Source organism: Callospermophilus lateralis, chromosome 13 (assembly GCF_048772815.1).
Source record: "Callospermophilus lateralis isolate mCalLat2 chromosome 13, mCalLat2.hap1, whole genome shotgun sequence".
Taxonomy (NCBI): Eukaryota; Metazoa; Chordata; class Mammalia; order Rodentia; family Sciuridae; genus Callospermophilus; species Callospermophilus lateralis.
Window position 1 is genome coordinate 19,070,206 of NC_135317.1, and position 19,392 is coordinate 19,089,597.

At 40.5% G+C, this 19,392-nt stretch overlaps 1 protein-coding gene across 3 annotated transcripts in view; it reads right to left on the reverse strand.

Annotated features, from left to right (window-relative positions):
- Nucleotides 1-19,392, reverse strand: part of Adarb2 (adenosine deaminase RNA specific B2 (inactive)) — a 476,386-nt gene that overhangs the window by 154,207 nt on the left and 302,787 nt on the right. For 2 of the 3 annotated variants that reach the window (XM_076831486.1, XM_076831488.1), the window contains exon 2: nt 3,411-3,497. The exons of the other annotated variant lie outside the window; for it this stretch is intronic. In XM_076831486.1, the coding sequence (XP_076687601.1) occupies nt 3,411-3,497 (87 nt within the window). The remainder of the gene's footprint in view (nt 1-3,410; nt 3,498-19,392) is intronic. 3 annotated transcript variants of the gene reach the window in all.

Sequence of the window (19,392 nt, forward strand, 5' to 3'; positions counted from 1 at the left end):
CAGGATTCAGGGGTAAGCAGCTATGGCAGGCTAGGAGACCCCCTTCACCAGATCCCCAAGGTTGCAGGTGTGGGATTTGAGACCAGTCTGAAGTCTTGATCTTGGTCATTCCTAGTGGGGTATCTGGGTTGAATCTCAACCTCTGGGTAGTGGTCACCAGAGTTGAGGGAGCCAGTGTTGGAAAGAGAAAGTTTCCAGAGCTCATGAGGAAAGGCAGTGGATCTTGAAAGCATGGTGTTGAATGGGCATCTCTCAGCCCACACTCAGTCTGCTGATGATTGGTTTCCAGGACCCTCCTTGACATCACTGCCCTCAGGTAGAGTGTGTATGTGCTGTGTGTACCCTGGTTCCCTGTTCTCTGTCACTCCTCTCAGTGCCTTTAAGATGAGTGACTCACATTTTTAGGCAAGAGTTGTGATCCAGGGATCCAGGCAGAGGCAGGGAAGCACAGCAGATTACCGAATGATTGAATCCATGCAATGGTTAGATATGAACTGTCTTCACATCAGAGCAGCCTGGACACACCAGGTCCCCAGGATGAAAGAGCACAAGATGTGAGGCTGTAAAGCAGGATCATGTGTGTGTTCTCCATGTACCTGTGTCCCCCTGCACACAAACATACACATATATGCACATACTATATGTTCACATGCACATCACACAAACTTCCACATACTCACCACAATACCACACACACACACACATCATATCACATCCACAACATCTTTCTCCATTTTCCAGTATCATTCAGACAGCAAATCAGCAAGATTTCATTGACAATACTTAGAGGGGACTATTAAGGTAGGCCCCATTCATTTGGAGGTCTATCTTAAACAACATGATAATAACATTTTCTAACTTAATTAACAGCATCTATTTAAAAGGGGGTAATCAATCCATTGATTGAAAATGAGATTCCCAAGCATTTCTAAAACATTTTAACATATAGTAAACAATTAGACGTTATTTGTATCTCTAAGTCTTTTCCTACTGACCAATAAACGGAATTAGGGGGAAACAGGTATAATTATGAGCATTAGCCAATCTTGACTGAAAGTTTCTGAGTCCTTGCCTCTCCTCAACTCCATAATTTAGGGAGCTGATGACTCTCATCTTACAAACAAGGCATTGAGGCTCTGAGAGGTGAAATTCATGGTCCAAGTTTGCCAGGCTGGCAAGTCTGAGGGCAGGAGCGCATCCCAAGTGCCTGGAGCCCACAGGAGGCTCTGCTTTCCCGACTGTGCGGGCAGCAGGAGGGAGTCTGTCTGCTGCTGTGGGACGGTGGTGTGGGGGGGGACCTTTAATGGTGGGTCACTCTTTCAACACCTCAGGAGCAGAACAGGAACTTTGCAAAAGCTCCAGACAGTGAATTTCTCAAGGTCTTGGGCCTCTGGTTGCTATTGAAGGGTGGCTTCTGTGTTTCTGTACATTGAAAACCACTTTCTCCACTTCCCCAGCATTCTCTAGCCCTCGCCACTTCCCTTCTTTTTTCTCCTGAGGAGACTGGACTCCCCCAGGCTTCCAGCAGCTCCAGCAGCAGACAGCACTAGGCAGAGCGGGAGTTCCTGCCATGAGAGTCCCACACAGCGCTGCCCTCGCGTCAGAACACCACCCCACCTGCATACGCATTCAGATTTCTCTCTCCATGTATTAAAGGTTTCTGAAATAACTCAATAACCCGGCTGATCTGGAAATTTTCCAATTTAAATTATGAGAGAATATAAATAGCCATGTGTTCACTGCATGCCTTGCTGAGGAAGGAGACCTGACGTCAGGGTTAAGAGTCCCTGTCTGGTTCCAGGGGAGTTCTCCCCTGTTCCCCATCCCTTCACTTGAACCTCCAGAAAATGAAGGAATCCAAGTCTATAATCATGAATGTTTGCTCTGCTTCTAACCTTGAGTGATTCTATGATTTTGCTTTTGTTGAGTAAGATAGGGAAATAAACTCAATTTCCACTAGCATTAATAATTATGTTGTCTGAGCTGGGTGTGTGGTGCATATCTATAATCCCAGCTACTTGGGAGTCTGAGGCAGGGAGATCGCAAGTTCAAGGCCAGCCTGGGCAACAAAGCAAAACTCTGTCTCAAAATAAAAAATGACTGGGTTATAGCTCGGTGGTAGAACCCTTGCCTCTCAGGTACAAGGCTCTGCATTCCATCACTAGTACTGGAGAGGGGCTGTCCATCACACAGGTGTGCTGCGATTCTTAAAAACTAATGGCAAGATGGACAACATTCCCATGGAAATCCTTGCCATGGCTTCTTTGTGTTCCAAGCAACAACCCTACCAGCCACCTTGCTTCTTCTCTAACCCACAACAAGCACAATTTAGCTCATTTTAGTTGGGAAAAAGTAGCCCATCTGTTAGGTGATATTAAAATTCAAAAAAGGTGTTCATATGGTTGGGAATGTTTTGTCCGCCTCTTTTAAATGCTTTACAATATGCTCCAAGTGAGAGGAGAGTTTAGTGCAAGCCAAGTGCTCCCAGGATTAGCACTCTCTCTCTCTCTCTCTCTCTCTCTCTCACACACACACACACACACACACACACACACACACGCACACACATCACCAGCAATGTCTACTCTGGCTGTCCTTACTGAGCTGAGCGAAGAGACTGCTTGGATCCCTTTTCTAAACTGGCTTTGTTTAAAATAGGACCCTGACGCTGCTGATTTGGCAATTCTCCAGTTTCATGCGCCAGAACTGTTTCAACACAGAGCCTCAAGTCCAACTCTTTCCTCGTTCAATAGCAGTATAAACCATGTTTTAAGACACTAAAATCATTTTTCTTTTTTGGTTTGAAGAGGAAAACAAAGGAAAGGGAGAAGGAGATGGTTTAAGAAAACTGGATTATTTCCTATAATCCCTGGGGTCCTCAGTTACTTAGAAATTACTGATATATTCCTGACCCCAAGGTAAGGGTGGGACCCAGGTGAGGTGGAGAATGCAATTCCAGGTGAGACCTGATGATGTTGAGATGGTGGGTGAAGACAGGACTCTGGATTAGCATGCACCTGAGGGTGAGAATCCAGGTGAGGACAGGATTCCAGATAAATATGGGACTTCACAAAAGAATGGAGGGTGGAAGTCCAGGTAAGACATGAAATTTCAGTGGGAACAGGATTCTGGGTAAGGATGGGGTTTCAGGTGATCATGGCCTCCAGGTGAGCATGAGATTCCAGGTGAGGACGGAACTATGTGGGAGGAGGTGCTTGCAGGTAAGGATGGCACTGCAGAGGAGGGTGGGTTTCCCTGGCAGGAGGGGAGCAGAGCTCCTGCTTTGGGGAAGATCAGAGCCCCTCTCACATGGTCCCCAGGATCTTATTGTTTAGGGACAGTGCAGGAAACCCCCCATATCAAGCAAGGACTTCTCCACACTTTGAGGCAGAGGGGAGGGAGCCGCTTACTTAGATTGTCTTCGTCCTCCGTGTTGGTGGTGCCGGGGCTCAGGTACTTGAAGGGAGCGAGGAAGGTGGACAATATGCTTACTTTGTCTGGAAAGAGAAGAATAGGAAATGCACTTTTGACATGGAGTTTCCAAAGAACTCAATGCTTTCATATGTTCTTATTACCGAGGGGTTGGACAAGGGAGGTGGAAAGGTCGTTCTGGTTTTAGACACTTCATTCTGGCTCTGTCTTTTATTGAATTTCTGATAGCGTTTTATCAAATTCCTCTCTCCATTCAATTTGAAACTTTATGATTTCCATCTTTCTTCGCTTATATTTGGCATCTTCCCTGCTCTCATTCCATGTCCCTTAAAACTTTCAATAATTGTCTTCAGGTAGCAACCTTGCATCTACTTACCAGGTGGGTGAGCCAGAGCCCATCATAGCAAGGTCACATGCCAGAGAGGAACTAAGGTGAGTAAAACAATTCATAATTTATAGAGAACCGGACCATTATTATTCCTCATTATAATTATTATATTATATTCAATTGTTATTCCTCGTTATGGAGAATTTCTTTTAGGGGCTTGAAATGCATGACTATAATGGGCTTATTAAAACCATAGCCATGTCACCTAGTGGGCATTTGAGCAGATGTCTAAGAGGGGTCAGAGGGGCCTAAAAATAGTGAGGGCAGGGGATCTGGACAGTCCCTCCTGGAAATGGCCAAGAAGGACGGATGCTGAGGATGCAATTCCAGAACTGTGCTTTGTCAATGGCCTGGTAGCCAGGAAGTCAAAAGTAAGGTGACCAAGCATCCTGGGTACCAGGCATCAAGCACAGCAAGGTTGGCAAAATGGACCAAACTAGAAAATGCCACTCAAGACCAATAAAATGTCTCCTCCACAATTTTAGAAACTCTTCTTAAACAAACAGGTGAAGGAATTGTAGGTTGGAGGTATTTTGGGAGAAAAAAAAAAAATGATCAAGGAAGGGAGCCTAAGGAGGATGTCCACTGACTAAGTTAAAGGCCAGGAGTTGAGAGTATTTGTGTGCGTGGAACCTGTTGCACCGGAACCCAGCCCGCTAGAAACACAGCACATGAGCCCCTCAGCCCAGGGATTCTCAGCTGCCCACTGATGCCCCTGCATCTGCAGGATGGATATTGACCACATTTATTAAAAGGCTACGGATGGAAATGCCATCACTACTTATTCAGTGTGGTGGAGACTCGCGGTAGAGTGACTTATTCTTTTAGAGTGACTTATTCTTTTCTTACCAAGTTGCTGGGTGAACTCTCTACCAAAGGCTTAGTTGCTTTGATAGCTGATGTCTTTCTCCCTCCTCTGAGGGTATCCACCCCTAAGGGCAGGGTGTTTTAGTGGGGCTTCAGTGTTCACATTGCACTCTGCGCCTTGTCTGCCTCTGGCACTACAGAGGAGCCCTGTCTCCAGGGGGCTCCCACTGGCACTGTATATCTTGATCGAAGTGTGATTTTTTTTTTTCTCATGAAAATGCTCACTGGTGGTTTTATATGCCCTTAGCCTTCAGGCATCTGGACGCAGCCTGAAACCTACTCCTTATTTTTATTTTTATTTTTTTTCCTGAGGTTGAGCCTGTTTTTTCCTTAGCCAAGCTATCCAGAGGCCAGGGGAGTTCACATTGAAATTCATTCAGAAGCCTGTTAACAGCTGTTGTTTCCAACAGGGACAGGCAACAATATAATGTTCACACAAAGAGAACAATAAATAACCCGAATATAAAACGCCTGCTCCTTCTGCATTCTACCAAACAAGAAGAATAGACCCAGGGAAGGATTTGCTCTCTCTGAACTCTCACGGCCCAAGCTAATTTACTACAAGAGAATGAAATATCTTGCTTGAGTTATAATTTCATTAAAGGAGTCCAATAATGTTACACAAAGACTGTGAAGCTCAAATGATTTAGTCTAGAGGATCTCAAAATGAAATTACAATTTTTTTAATAAAGCAGGGCTACCGACCAAACACTCACAAAAATACCTTGAACTATTTCAGAGCTCACCTTGGCAAAATTGTGAAATATTTAAAGATTTTTTTTAAGATCTGCTGAAGTTCTCACTTTCTACTGTTGCTAGATTTATCAAATAAAAACACAGGACACCCAGTGAAAATTGAATTTCAGATAAATACCACATTTTTTTTCAAATATACTTATATTGTCAAAATTGTGTGAGGGCTATCTAAACTGAGACAATTACTCATTATTTATCTGCAATTCATATTTCAGGCAAAGAACTTGAATGGACATTTCTCTAAGGAAGATACTCTAATGGCCAATTAGCACACAAAAATGATGCTCAGCATCACTAGCCATTAGGGAAATGCTATGAAAATCTCAGGGAAATTCCACTTCTTACTCACTACAATGGCTAATGGAGACAGTAGAATCCTTGTACACTACTGGTGGGAAAGTGAAAGGATGCAGCCACCATGGAACTAGCAGTTCCACTTGTACATTTATACCTCAAAGAATCGAAGCCCAGGGAGATATTTGCACATTTATGTGAGTAGTAGTATTATCCACAGTAGCATAGGGTCAGAAGCACTTTGAATGTACATCTACAGATGAATGGATAAACATTCCCATACTGTGGAAAATTATTCAGCCTTAGAAAGAAGGAAATCCTACCATTTGTGATAATGTGGTTGAAACCAGAGGAACTTATGCTAAGTGAAATGTTGAGCACAGAAAAATAAATACTGCATGATCTCATTAATATGTGGAAACCAGAAAGTTCCAACTCCTAGAAGCAGAGATTAGAACAGTTGTCACTGGGGGCTGGAGAAGTGGGAAGGATGGGGAGATATTGGCAAAAGGATATACACTTTCAGTATGAGATGAATAATGAATTCTGGAGACCTAACACACAGCATGTGATTTAGATTTAATAGTAGTGTATACTTAAAATTTGATAAGAGAGCAGATTTTCTGTCTTCAGGATGTACACACACATACAAACACACACACACACAAACACACACACATAAGGGTAACTATAAGTGTTGATGGAGGGCTTAAATAATTTGATCTTGGCTCTGTATACATATTAAATAATCACACTACACATTCTGAATATATGCTTTGTGTCAAATACTTTGAAAATAAATAGTCACTATGGCAAGAAAGAAAAGAATTGAATTATCTGTTCCTTCCGTTTTTTATCTAGCAGCCCTAATTAAGCCCTATCAGTTTTTCTTTTCTCTAGTGTAGTGGATTGTACATTTCACAGGCCAGCTTAAACAAACCAAACTAACAGAGTTGCTAACACTTGTTTACCATGTAAACCCACTTAAAATTCCAACTATTATCTACTACCACCATCGCTGTATAAAAGAGAAATATCATACTGTGGATAGTACATACAAAGCAGAGAAACAATGGTTTCTAAGGAAGACAGACCATGTCTTCAAAATATTCTTATAAAGAGAGTGAGTAATTAAATTTTTTATATAGAAAAAGTGCAACAAAGATATTTGAGGTCAATGCCTTTCTTTACAGCTTCCCTGTTAATTCACTTATCCATTCAGTATCGACATTCAACCAGCTCAGGGAGTGAGATTCCAATGTTCAACCCATTCTACTTTTTGTGTTTCTTAGAGACATCTTTTAGACACCTGTTTTCATACAGGTTGCTGCTAAAAACTAGAGGCCATACTTTGAACTATTTGTGGAGATTTTTTGGAGTACTGAGAGAAATTGATTCACAGAATTCTCCATTCTTCCAGCGTCATCTCTCTTTGAATGTAAAGCCTAGAAGGAAGAGGTTGGTGAGCTCCCTGGGCATTCTCATCTCATGGTTCTGTTTATCTGAAGTGAATCCATTCCGCTGGAAATTGACCTAAGAGAGATACAGCAGGCTTGGACTGGCTCTGGTGCAGGAGCCAAGAACTGTTTTCAGGAAAGGTCTGATCACCATTAGGTCTACCACAGTGTGGGGCTTTTAATGCATTACTTAAAATATTCCAGGACATTTGCATTGTAAACCTTATTACTTGTTGAAGAATAATGGCTTTGCCCTTATTGAAATGACTTTATATATTTTTGAAGCACATAGGGAAGCATTTTCAGATGTAGAAGCCCTTTCCTGGAACCATATGAGATCATGTAGGATAGTTGGAATCTGCAAAGCAGAAATTCTAAAGTTATTTTTGAGTTGATGTCATGATAGTGTGGGAAAAACTACACTGTAGTAGGGAGGAGAGATATACTTACTGCAATAAGGGTATTTTAGGTTTTAAATATTTCCTCCTCATCTTGTTTAGTAATTAAAATATCCATTTTGGGATGAGGTTTAGCTTTACATATGATGTAAACTATGATTATCTTCCTTGAGAAAACACATATAGATAACAATGTTGTATTCAATATCAGGGATTCATGAGTCTCTCCCAGAAAGAATGTTTGATACAAAATCTTAAATGTTAAGAATTATTGTTGAAGCAAGGAATAGTGGCACATGTCTAAAAACCCAGAAGCTCAGGAGGCTAAGGCAGGTGGATCACTAGTTCAAAGCCAGCCTCAGCAAAAGCGAGGCACTGAGCAACTCAGTGAGACTTTGTCTCTAAATAAAATACAAAATAGGGCTGGGGATGTGGCTTAGTTATTGAGTGCCCCTGAGTTCAATCCCCAGTACCCCTCCACCCCCCAAAAGTAAATGTAGCTCTTGGCCAAATCAAAATAACTATGTGTATTGAAGACACTGGGTTACTTGGTTATGAATTAACTTGCAAGTGGGACCTGATTTTGTACTGTTTATTCCACGTAAAGAAACTAAGACTTTAACCCCAAAGCTAAATGACACACCTAGACTTGTCCATAGGGCTGTGGATGTGTACATGTTTCCAAACATGTGTACATGTTTTCTTCTCTTGGAGCAAAGCCTATTTAAGGAACTCTTTATCTTTCTATGTTTTCTTCTAGAATGAAAATTTCTCCTGGAAGTAGCTGCAAAAATTTTCTGAATTTTCGCACCTTGCCTTGCCTTTGTAGAACTTTAACTTCCCTATGTTTTATCTGCATACATTTAAAACAAGAAGGGCAGCATTTCTTTTCTGTTTCTAATGCCACAAAATAAAGCAAGAAGAGTATTATAATAAATAACTTTTGATTCAAGAAATAAAAAAAACTTAAATTGAGGGTTGGGTTGATATTTAGTAGAACATGGGTTTTCTGCAAAAGTAATCACTAATTGCATTAAAAAACAAAAGTTATCAGGGTTCCTGAAACCCAGGAATAGAGCTTGCTGAAGAGCATTCCCTGCATGTGAGACAGGAGGACCTGTTTCTCTACCCTGCCTTTCCCAAAAGCAGGCCATGTCTTGACACCACTGACCAAAAGAGGGTCCAACAACTTTTTAGTTTTATCTTACCAATTTCTTTCTGATCTATTTAGGTAAGGAAGGGACATGGTAAATGTACCATATTCTCCATCATGAGCAGAGAATACACAAATGTTATATGATCCCAACTCTACATCCTCAGTCCCAGAGTGAGCAGAAAGGAAGGGTCAGTAACGATGAATGAACACATTTCTGACTGATAGATGCGGCAAGTTGACCAGCTGTCTTACTGTAAACAACAATAAAACTGGACAAAATATATGAAGCACCTGTTTTCAGAGGTTGGATAACAGGCAATGAGTGACTGATTTCTGAGGAAAGAGAAGGATATGACACGAGTTTCACAATTTTTCAAACTTCCTGCCTAGAAGCATCTTGTCATAGTAGAAAGATGGACCTTAGTAGCAATGTGGACAGGTTGAAAAGGCAAAGATCAAGGTTTGTGCCACTGAGGCCACTAGAACTTGAGGGCAGCAGGAAGCTGCACACAGAGAGACATTAAGGCTGGGCTGCAGATGAGCAAAGGGAGACTCAGTGAATCTGGCAGAGAGCAGCTGCTTGGAGACCTGGAAACTGAAGGAAGCTTCAGGAGGTCGCACAGTCCAGGACAGGCATTCCAATCAGGCAGGTAGAGAGGTCTCACTTAGAGTTGGTGTTCAGATGGACTCTTAGAAAGGTCATGATTAAGGACTGGGGATGCCCTTGCCCAGAGAAAGGACTACTCTAAACATGTCCTAACAAAGACTTAATAAAACAGTCTTTGAAATGGTCAAGCTAGTAGGCCATAATAAATTGCCTGCTGGAAGAAAAGTCAAGAAACACAGTAAGATCCAGACTCTCAGCAATATAGGACCCTCAATGTCCAGCAAATAATAGTAGGAAGAAAGCATTGCTCAATTCTGGAGTCATGAAAAATACAGTTGAACAAAATGATGCAGTGATATTGAAATTAGCAGATAAGAACTTCATATAGATGTTACAAATACCTTCAAAAACTGGAAGGAAAGTGTGGACATGTGAGTTAATTGATATGAAATGTTGGTAAAGAAATGGAAATTCTAAAGATGAAACAAATGAAAATTCTCAAGCTAAAAAATATAGTATTTGAAAGGATGGAATCAGTGGATGGATTTATCATTAGTTTGGTCATTGTGGAAGAATATAAGTAAATTTGAAGACAGGTCAATATAAACTGTCAAAACTGAAGCATGAGGAAAAACAAAATGACAGATGGGAAAGAATATATATGATTTGAATTCAAGAAAGAATGGAAAAATATTGCGGTAGGATAAATATTTTAAATGAAAGTTAAAAATTTTTATATATTTTTAGAAACATCAAATCACAGATCTAAGTAGATCAATCAATATTCATTAGAATAAACACAAAGAAAGCTGTACCAAAGCATAGCATATCATAGTTAAATTGCTGAGAACAAAACGTAAAAAAAATGTTTTCAAAGCAGTCAGAAAAACAAGATACCTTCAATACAGAACAACTAATATTAGAATGATAGGACATATATTTGAATTTCACTAAAGAAATTTTTACTCTTGAAAGAGGAAACTAAATGAAAAGAATAGATACAATGAATGGGTAAATTGTTTGAAAGACAAATACTATCACAGTTCACTGATGGAGAAATAGAAAACCCAAGAGCCCAAAATCAACTCACATAAAACCAACCCCTAGGCCTAGATAGCTTCACTGGTAAATTGTAAGAAGTATTTTAGAAATAAATTATATGAATTTTATGCAAAATCTTTCAGAAAACAGAAAAGGAGGGAAGAATACAAAATTTGTTTAATGAAGTCAATGATAATCTAAAACCCAAACCATGTCATGATGTTATAAGGAAAAACAAAACAAAGCAGACAAAACCCAAGAACTACAGACAAATAGTCCTCATGAGCAGATGAAAGTCTTTAACAAAATAGTAGCAAACCAATGCAAAAAAGAATGACCTAACATGAACAAGTGCAGTTTATTCCAGAAATGCAAATATGGTTTCGTATTTGAAAATCAATCAGCATAATTCAGTATGTTACCAAAATAAAGTAGAAAAACCATTATGTCAATAGACTCAGAAAAAACATTTGACAAAATTGAACACCCATTATTCATGAAAATTCTCTAAAGACAAGATTAGGTGAATAGTTCCATAGGTTGATAAAGGGACTATCCAAAAATTTACAGCTATATATAATGATGAAAGATTAATGATTTTGTAAGATTGGGAACAAGGTAAGGACGTGTCTTTTCACCACTTCTATTCAACATTGCATTAGAGATACTAGTTAGTGTAATAAAACAAGAAAAATGAGAGACACAGAGATTAGAAAGAAAACTATAAGACTCTTTTTTTCTTATGGTGTGACTATAGATATAGAAATTCTTAACACAAGGTTAAAACAATCATTAGAACTAACAAATGAATTTAGATACAACTCTAACATATAAAATGCTACATGATTCTATGTACATAATAGAAAATAAAAATAGAGTTAAAGATACTATGGTGTTAGCATAAAAAGATGTGAAGTATTTAGAATTTGAAAGAAAAAGAAGACATGACAAATTTTCCACTCACATTTTAAAAAATATTACTGAAAGAAATTAATTGGAATGATACAGTGTTTTCACGAGAGGCAATATTGTAACAATATCAATATTCTCCAAATTTATCCACAGATTCAATAGAATCTGAATCAGTAATCCAATAGGCTTTTTTGTAGAAATTGAAAAAATAATTTTAAGTTTTTATGGAAAAGCAAAGGACTCAGAATAGTCAAAAAAATATTGACAATGAAGAACAAATATAATATAGTTATGGCCTATGGATATATGAACAAACCAATGAAACAAAATAAAGATTTCAAATATAGAATTATCTATACATGATCAATTAATTTTCAACAAGATCTCAAAGAAATTCATGAGAAAAGAAAGCCTTTGAACAAACAGTGCTGATAAAATTGGACAACATACTAGAAAAAATAAAGTCTGAGCCCAAACAAGAAATTTTCTAGAAGAAAATATTAGAGATTAGTTTCAAGGTTTTCCTGTAGGCAGATACTTCTTAGGACATAGAAAACATTCACAGTAAAAGTAAAAAATATTGTAAATCAATTTCCATCAAAATAAAAAATGTCAACTCACTGACATAATGCTGTTAATAAAACTAAAAGAAAGACACAGATTGAGAAAATATGTTTGCAACTCAAAACATATTTTGTATCCACAATACAAGAAAAACTCTTGCAACCTAAGTTTTTTTTGTCCTAATAATGCCCTTTATTAAAAAGTCCAATTATAAAACATGTTCAAAATAATTGAATAGAAACTTCAAAATGAAAGATATACAAGTAGCTAAGTATTCAACAGTAGTATACATCTGGAGAAATGCAAATTAAAGCAAAGAGATACCAGTAAATTCCCATTAGAATGGCTAAAATTAAAAAAGACTGAGAATGCTAAATATGGGCAAAGATATAGAGAAAATCATAATTCACATGTTGGCATAATATCTTTAGAAAACTTTAAAAAATATTTCACCTATTAAATACCTACCTATCTATGACCTACCAACTCCTAGATATTTACCTAAAGTAAATGAAATAAATATGTTCAGAAAAAGACGTGTACAGGGATATTTCTAGAAACTCCATCGTAGCTCCAAATTGGAAGGATCTCAAATGCTTATCAAGAGAAGAAAGGATAAACAAATCATGGTGCATTCATATAATAGAATAACACAGAGTGAAACAGGCAAATGGAAGCAAAAGGATTGAACTATTAAGGTACAGTATGCTGTGAATGAATCTCAAAAGCATTATGTCAAGCAAAAAGTCTAGACACATAAAAATTAATTTAAAAAATTAATTTTAAAAAAGTCTAGGCACATATGAGAATGTGCTATGGGATCTCCTTTATGAGAGGTTCCAGAACTGACCAAACTGACTCATAGGAAAGAAACCAGAACCTTTCAGGGTGGGTTGGTGATGGGCTGGGAAGAAACAAGAGGATCTTTCTGGCACCATGAAAATACTCTATATTTAGATAGCGGTATGTGTCTTGTATGTGTGTTTCTCATGGAGCTGTAGCATATACAATTTGTACATTTCACATTATGCAAACTATACTTCTATTAATAAAAAAAACCCAAAAAATCATGAATGGAGAACAGAAATAAATGAGAGGAATCAAACCTGAAAGTTTTATTTAATCTGAAAAAGGAGAAATTCGGGATAGAACAAAGTATTATTGAATCTACATATAAAGAATAAAATAAACGATGATAGAGATCAAATGTAGGTGGGTACTAGGAAAGGATAAACTATACGGTCACTTATGCTTCACTTATCAGGACTCAGGTTTTAATTTTCTGCTTATTTCATAGATGTGAAAGTCTCAGATATATTAGAAAGGGTTAGATATTGCAACAAGAAAAATCACTTCAAATGTTAAGTCCTTTGGAGCCATCCTGAGAGTCACACCAAGACAACTGTGTGGAAGTACAACGAAGGGAGAGGTCACCCCCGAGAGCTGCAGGGACAGCTCGGGAGATCAGTTCGACGCACCTCCACCCCCCTTGGCTCAGCTATTTGAGGGACTGTGGAAAGCTTACATGTTTTGGGAGCTTACATATGGATGCAAACACTGTTTTGTTCATAAACAATTTATAAACCAATTGTTACCAGTGTAATAAAATTGAAAAAAACCCCACAACTTTTGGTTCATGTCAATTATCTGGAGAATTCATGTGAAATAACACGTGATGGAAATTTTAATAAAAAAATGATAATTATTAACCTACCTAAGAATTTTATTTTACTCTCTTCCTCTTAAAGAGGACTGAATATTTTAAGGGGTGGGTTATTTAAACACACACACACACACACACACACACACACAAATTGAACACTTTGGTTCTATCCTGTTTTTCAAAAATTGAAAGTGAGGTTTTCTACTTTTGTCTTCCCCTTTGTAGGCCACGTACATTTCCACATCTAGTGCAGCTATCTTGAGCAATTACATAGCTGGGAAAGGAGGTTGACAGTTGGATTCCACAGAACTCTGTCGGTACCCTTGGGCTACAATTCTTCAGCCTCTTTTGTAAGTTCCCTTCTTATGTTTTTCTTTTGCCAAAACACACTCTGACAGATGGCCTCCCTCAAGCCTGACCCACTTTCTTTCATAACTGTATATTCTAATGGAATACAGGTATGTCTGTAGGTGGGTGCTGCTTCTATCTAAACACAAACGCAAATCAGTGTGAACAGGTGGGCTACCCTGGGAAGTGAGGAAATAATTAACCTCCAAGCAGGCCCAGAAAAGGAGCAACATTTTGGAGCAAAGGCAAAGAATTTATCTCACAAATTTTCAGGAACATGGATTTAAAAACACTGCTTTCAAACTTGCATCCTATGACCCACATAGAGGGGTTCAGGCAACTTTTAAAAAAGGCTCTGGGTTGTTGTGGAGTTTTGTAAAACATAAGAAGGTTTGATTCTTTTTGGTGACTATAGGGTGTGACTCTCTTCCTGCAATTGCAGAGATGGATAAAACTCATGTGTTTGGTCTTAAAAACACCAAAGTAAACAGGAGGCCGGCCTGCAGTATAGGTCACTATGATTTTGTGGGCTCCATTGTATCTACCTGGAGTTCAGGTGTTGAAGCCCCAACTCCCAGTCTCTCCAATGTGACTGTCTTTGGAGAAGGGCCTTTAAAGAAGTGATTTAGGAAAAATGAGGTCATCAGGGTTGGTCCTAATGCAATCTGACTGGTGTCCTTTAAGAAGAGGAGATTCGGACACAGACACAGAGGATGACCTTGTGAAGATACAGGGAGAAGGTGGCCATCTACAAGCCAAGGAGAGAGGATGAACCAACCCTGGTGATGTCCTGAATTTCAGCCTCCAGAACTACGAGAACCTCAGCTCCAGGGCCCTCAGAATCACCTCCATGCTTGCTCCATGGGGTAACCAACATTTGGACACTTGTAAAGAAAGGGACCTGATGATCTGTTGGCTATCTCCAGGCAGGCATACGGCAACCTTGGTCAATTAAACAAAGAGACTCTTGTCTTTCTCTGAGATGGGCTTCCAATTGGTTATAAGACTCCAAATTTTTATCTGGACTGGATTGTTCCATGAATTGAAAAATGAGAAGGAAGTTATGAATTCTGCCTGAGATCCATTGAGGGATAGAGAAAGGGGGATGAAACAGAATAGGGTTAAAAGGAGAAATGGAAAAAAAAAAGCCCAAAAATTGTTCCATGTTTTTACTCCAAGGAGTTGAAACTCTGAATGAGCCAATGACTTCTGCCTTGTGAGTGAACCTCCCCAGGCTCTGGGTACTGCCTTGCCCTCTGGAACTCTTGCCTTTCCATGTGCTGACCTCAGAGTCCCAGGCTTCCCAGTCTGCCAGCCTGGCAGTAGTGGATGCTTCCCTCTGTGCGGGGGCTGGAAGTAAGTAGGAGAGTGAGAGAAGAGTTCCTTTTACCCTTTGAAGCCTCAGGGGAGTGCAGGAAATACACAACTCCTCAATTTGTCTCAAATTCCCAAACGCCTTGGAAGCAATCTCTACCTGGAAGCTGCGGCAAGCTCCTGGCAGGGATGAAGGCTATTAGTAACTGTGTGCGCACAGATGTGGGTTCTAATTCGCAGGCATTAGCAGCATGGTTGCCAATTAGTTGCTTGACAAAATTTAGAGCTCTTTTATATGGAATCTGTTACTTTCTCATTTCGAAGTCATTTTGTTCTCTCCTAGAGCAGATTATTTTTGTTAATATTGGGCCATATCACAGGTAGGTTTTTGAGCAGACAGTGATTACAGTTTCCAAGACCATGCAGACACCCGTGGCTTGAGATATAATACCTACATATATACATATTGCATTCCAGCAAACTTTGGTTTATTTTTGGAAATAGGGGAAAAGCCTAAACACAAACAAGCACAGACGAGATTGTTCCATGTGCTCTTCCAGATGTGAATGGTGGGCACAGGCACAGATGGTCTGACAAGTGATTGACAGGGGAAGGTGAATCTTTGCAAGAAAGTATATTTAAATTAGGAATAAGATTCTAAAGGTGTGTGTTCACACTTCGCTTGGAGAGACTCATAGCTTTCCAAACGATCTGCCAAGGCCTTCTGTGGCTTTACAAAGTTCTAAACATCTTCTTTTTATGCTCTGTTTGGGAGTGGATGCTTTTAGAAATTGGATGACATCATTCTCTACAGTGGACTTAAGATGTGAGCACTATTGCAGGATCTCTCCCTTCGCTGCTGGCACAAGGGTCATGCTGCACAACTGGGGTCACAGAACTTGGTCTAGAGTCCATCCAGCCTCTCTATGACTGCCTTCTCTATATGGGACATCTGAATGCTCCACAACAGTGAGTGACAGTGTGACAAGCAGAGAGATTGGGGCTCAGATGCTCTGTTGCTTCAGACCCTGACATCAGACCAGGAAGCTAGCAGCTCCTTTGGCAGAATGTCCTTCCACTAAACCAAGGAATTGAGCTCCTCAGAGTTACTTCTTCAGCAACTGCCTCCTGAATCTGCAGCCCGCTGTGCACCTGGCTGAGAAGCTCATCTGTTTGTGATAGCAACTGCACTCTGCAATTATTTAGGCAGTAGGGGAAGTCTTGATACAGTTTGAACTGTATTTCTCCACATACCAATCTTCCCCCCTTGAAATAAGCACACAGCCACCCTCTGACACACACAACCACTGATGATGTCTCTTATCCTAGTTTCATGTTGCTGTAGGAAATTCCTGAGCTGTTTTCTTCTTTTGTGCTCCATGTGTTGGCTGTTATCTAGACAAGGGGCAAAGATGCTATTTATTCTAAAAGGCCTGTGCCTTTTAGAACACCTTTAAATCTAATCGTTTCATTGTGTCCATCTCTGCTGCCTTAAGTATTAATTTCTGTTGGGGGACCACCTGCGGGAGATGAAGGAGTTCTTGGTCGGAGAGAGCAGGTGGCCAAGGGCTCTTGTGATAGATTAAACCGTGGTAGATTTGGGGCTGGGATCAGGTGACTTTACTACTCATTTGGTTCTGAGGAGGAGCAAATGTACGAGAACGTCTACAAGACGTGACTAGACTGTGATTCTGGTCAGTGACTCTGTTAGTTAGCCAACTGGAAGCTGGAAGGGCTCATAAAATATGGATTGACCCCTGCTTGGTCCTCAGACGACTATAGTGAGTGGGTCACAGCCGTGGTGGGAAGGTAACACCTGACACGGTAACGGTTAATTCCAGGGTGCTTTTGAATTTCCTGCTTCTATAGATGTGTTTAGCCCAAAGTCTTTGAATCTTCACTGTTGTTGGTTCTTTATGGGTTCTGCGCCTTCCTCTCCCTACCTTCCCTCTTTGGAGAAACATTACACCCATACCGATTTGCATTGCAGTTTTACATACTATTGCCTTTTTTTTAAATAAAACTGTTTCTCTAAGTAACTCTCTCTAGACAGGCACCTCCTGTCTTTCCTATGCTGGAAGTCAACCCTCAACCATCACTCCTACCAGTGAATGACAGCATTCTGGTGGAAATGATGGTCACTCCAGTCAGTCACTGAGTTGGAGGCTCTCAAGGGTTTTCAAGTAGTGCATTGTCCAAGAATACCCCTGAGACAGGGTTGTTTTGCACACAAGTTTCCACAGCTTAGTGAGACTTGAACTATGGACCATGCGTGTTGCCTGCTTCCTCATATCCCTTCCCAATATGTATCCCTTGCACCATAAGAGTACAGCCCAAGCCAATCCCTGACCTAGCAGGAACATGCTATTTACTGTCATGGATGGTGTTTAGTGTGGGTGTTAAGTTTCTTTGATGTGAGTTCTATTGTATAGAGGGCACATTTCTCCACGTGGGTGTGGGCTTTAGACTGTGCTCTCATAGTGACATTGAGGATATCATGAGCAGCATTTGCCCTGATTTACTTAGCAAGTGCTCTGGGGACAAGGCACAGTCTGTCCCTATGTGCGTTGGCCTGTCCCAGTTTGTCCTGTCGTTTTGGTGTGATCTTTAATAGCATCACTCAACTCATAAGTGTCCCAGTTTGGAAGATAAAGTATAAGGTCACCCTACTTACGAACCAAGCTCTCATTTGAAGGTGGGTAGCCTGGAGGCAATTGTGCTCTTTAATCCCTGACTCCCTTCCGATTCTGAAGCCAAACTCCTCTCTTCCCACTAGATGTTTTACCCGATTGTTTCTACAGACGTTTCTGAGTCGATCTGCTCAACACAGAAGGAGCGTCTCTATCATGTCCAGCATTTCTCTGACCCATTTAGTACCATCTACCTATGGTCCAAATTAGAAACCCTGGAGCTGCTTCCCCTTATCCGTTTTCCTCACTCCACATATCAAATGGGTTACCCAGCTCTCTAGAGCGCAGCTTCTAGTCATTTCTCGGTTCCACACCTGGCTCTCACCACCCGAGCTCTCACATGGGTTTTTGTAATAATCTGCTATTATGTTTGCCAATCTATCCTTTAACTTGTTGCCCAAGTTACTGTTCTCTGCAGGAGGCCAAGCAGAGGTCCACAAAATAAGAGATGGTACAGAGTTCTTGGAATTACAGGTCGGTTCCTACAGTCCGAGGAGGCAGTCAGAGGTGGGCAATGGTCAGAGAGGAAGCAGAGCCAGGCCCTGCAGGGCTTGTGTGCTGTACAATGTTGTTGAGACTGACCTTGAGAGAACTTTAGAGGGGGAAGCACTGGCTTGTGGTGACAAGATTCAGTGCTACAAAGACCATCGCATGAACCTCTAAGGGAAGGAGCACATGCGGATGAAGGAACCCCTCTGCTGATGGAGAGGGGTGCACTTGGATGAAGACACATCTCCCCTCATCTCATACCTGAGACTCTTTGACGGTCCTTAATGCAAATCATTGAAAGTCTGCACTTTATTAAGGTCCTGGTAGTTGTTTGGTAAGAGAATGGCCGGGTCATGATGCACCTGAGGGCTTTCCTGTCCTTCATCTCATCCTCTGATTTCCTCCAAAACAATGACCTCAGCATGTGCCCTCAGAATACCCAATTCCCTCCATGTGCCATTTCCCCAACTGGATTGTCCCTCCCTGAAGGTGGAGTCCTGGGCTTGGCTGGCAGGCTGTCTACACAGGCAGTTTTGAGTTCTAGTGCACATGTAATCTGCAAGATTCTGTCCCATGTGTCTGACCTCCCTAAATCCCAGTTTCCTGATGTCTAATGTGCAGGTCACCACCTTCATCTAAATCATGGGGTTGTCATGAAGATGAACGTAGCCTGGTCCCTGGCATGTGATGCACACTCAAAACATGTTGCCCATAGTTAGCTTTATGTGATCAGTAAGTCTGCCTTGTCTTGGTACATCTCATGGTGCAATAACTCTCTTCTATGTATTAGGCTTTCTTTTGACACTTGCATTCCTGAAGGCAATTGGATCTAGTGTTTTTTTCTATTTCATTTTCTAATATTAGCTTTATTAAGGTATTGAATTGAGCTCATTTGAAAATTAGAACTAGGATACAAAACCTCTCTGAGGCCACCCTGTCCTCCTTTGACATCAGTTAGCCATATTGTCAACACTGAGTCCATGTTCCCCAGCACATTTAGAAATTTGGCTGATTTC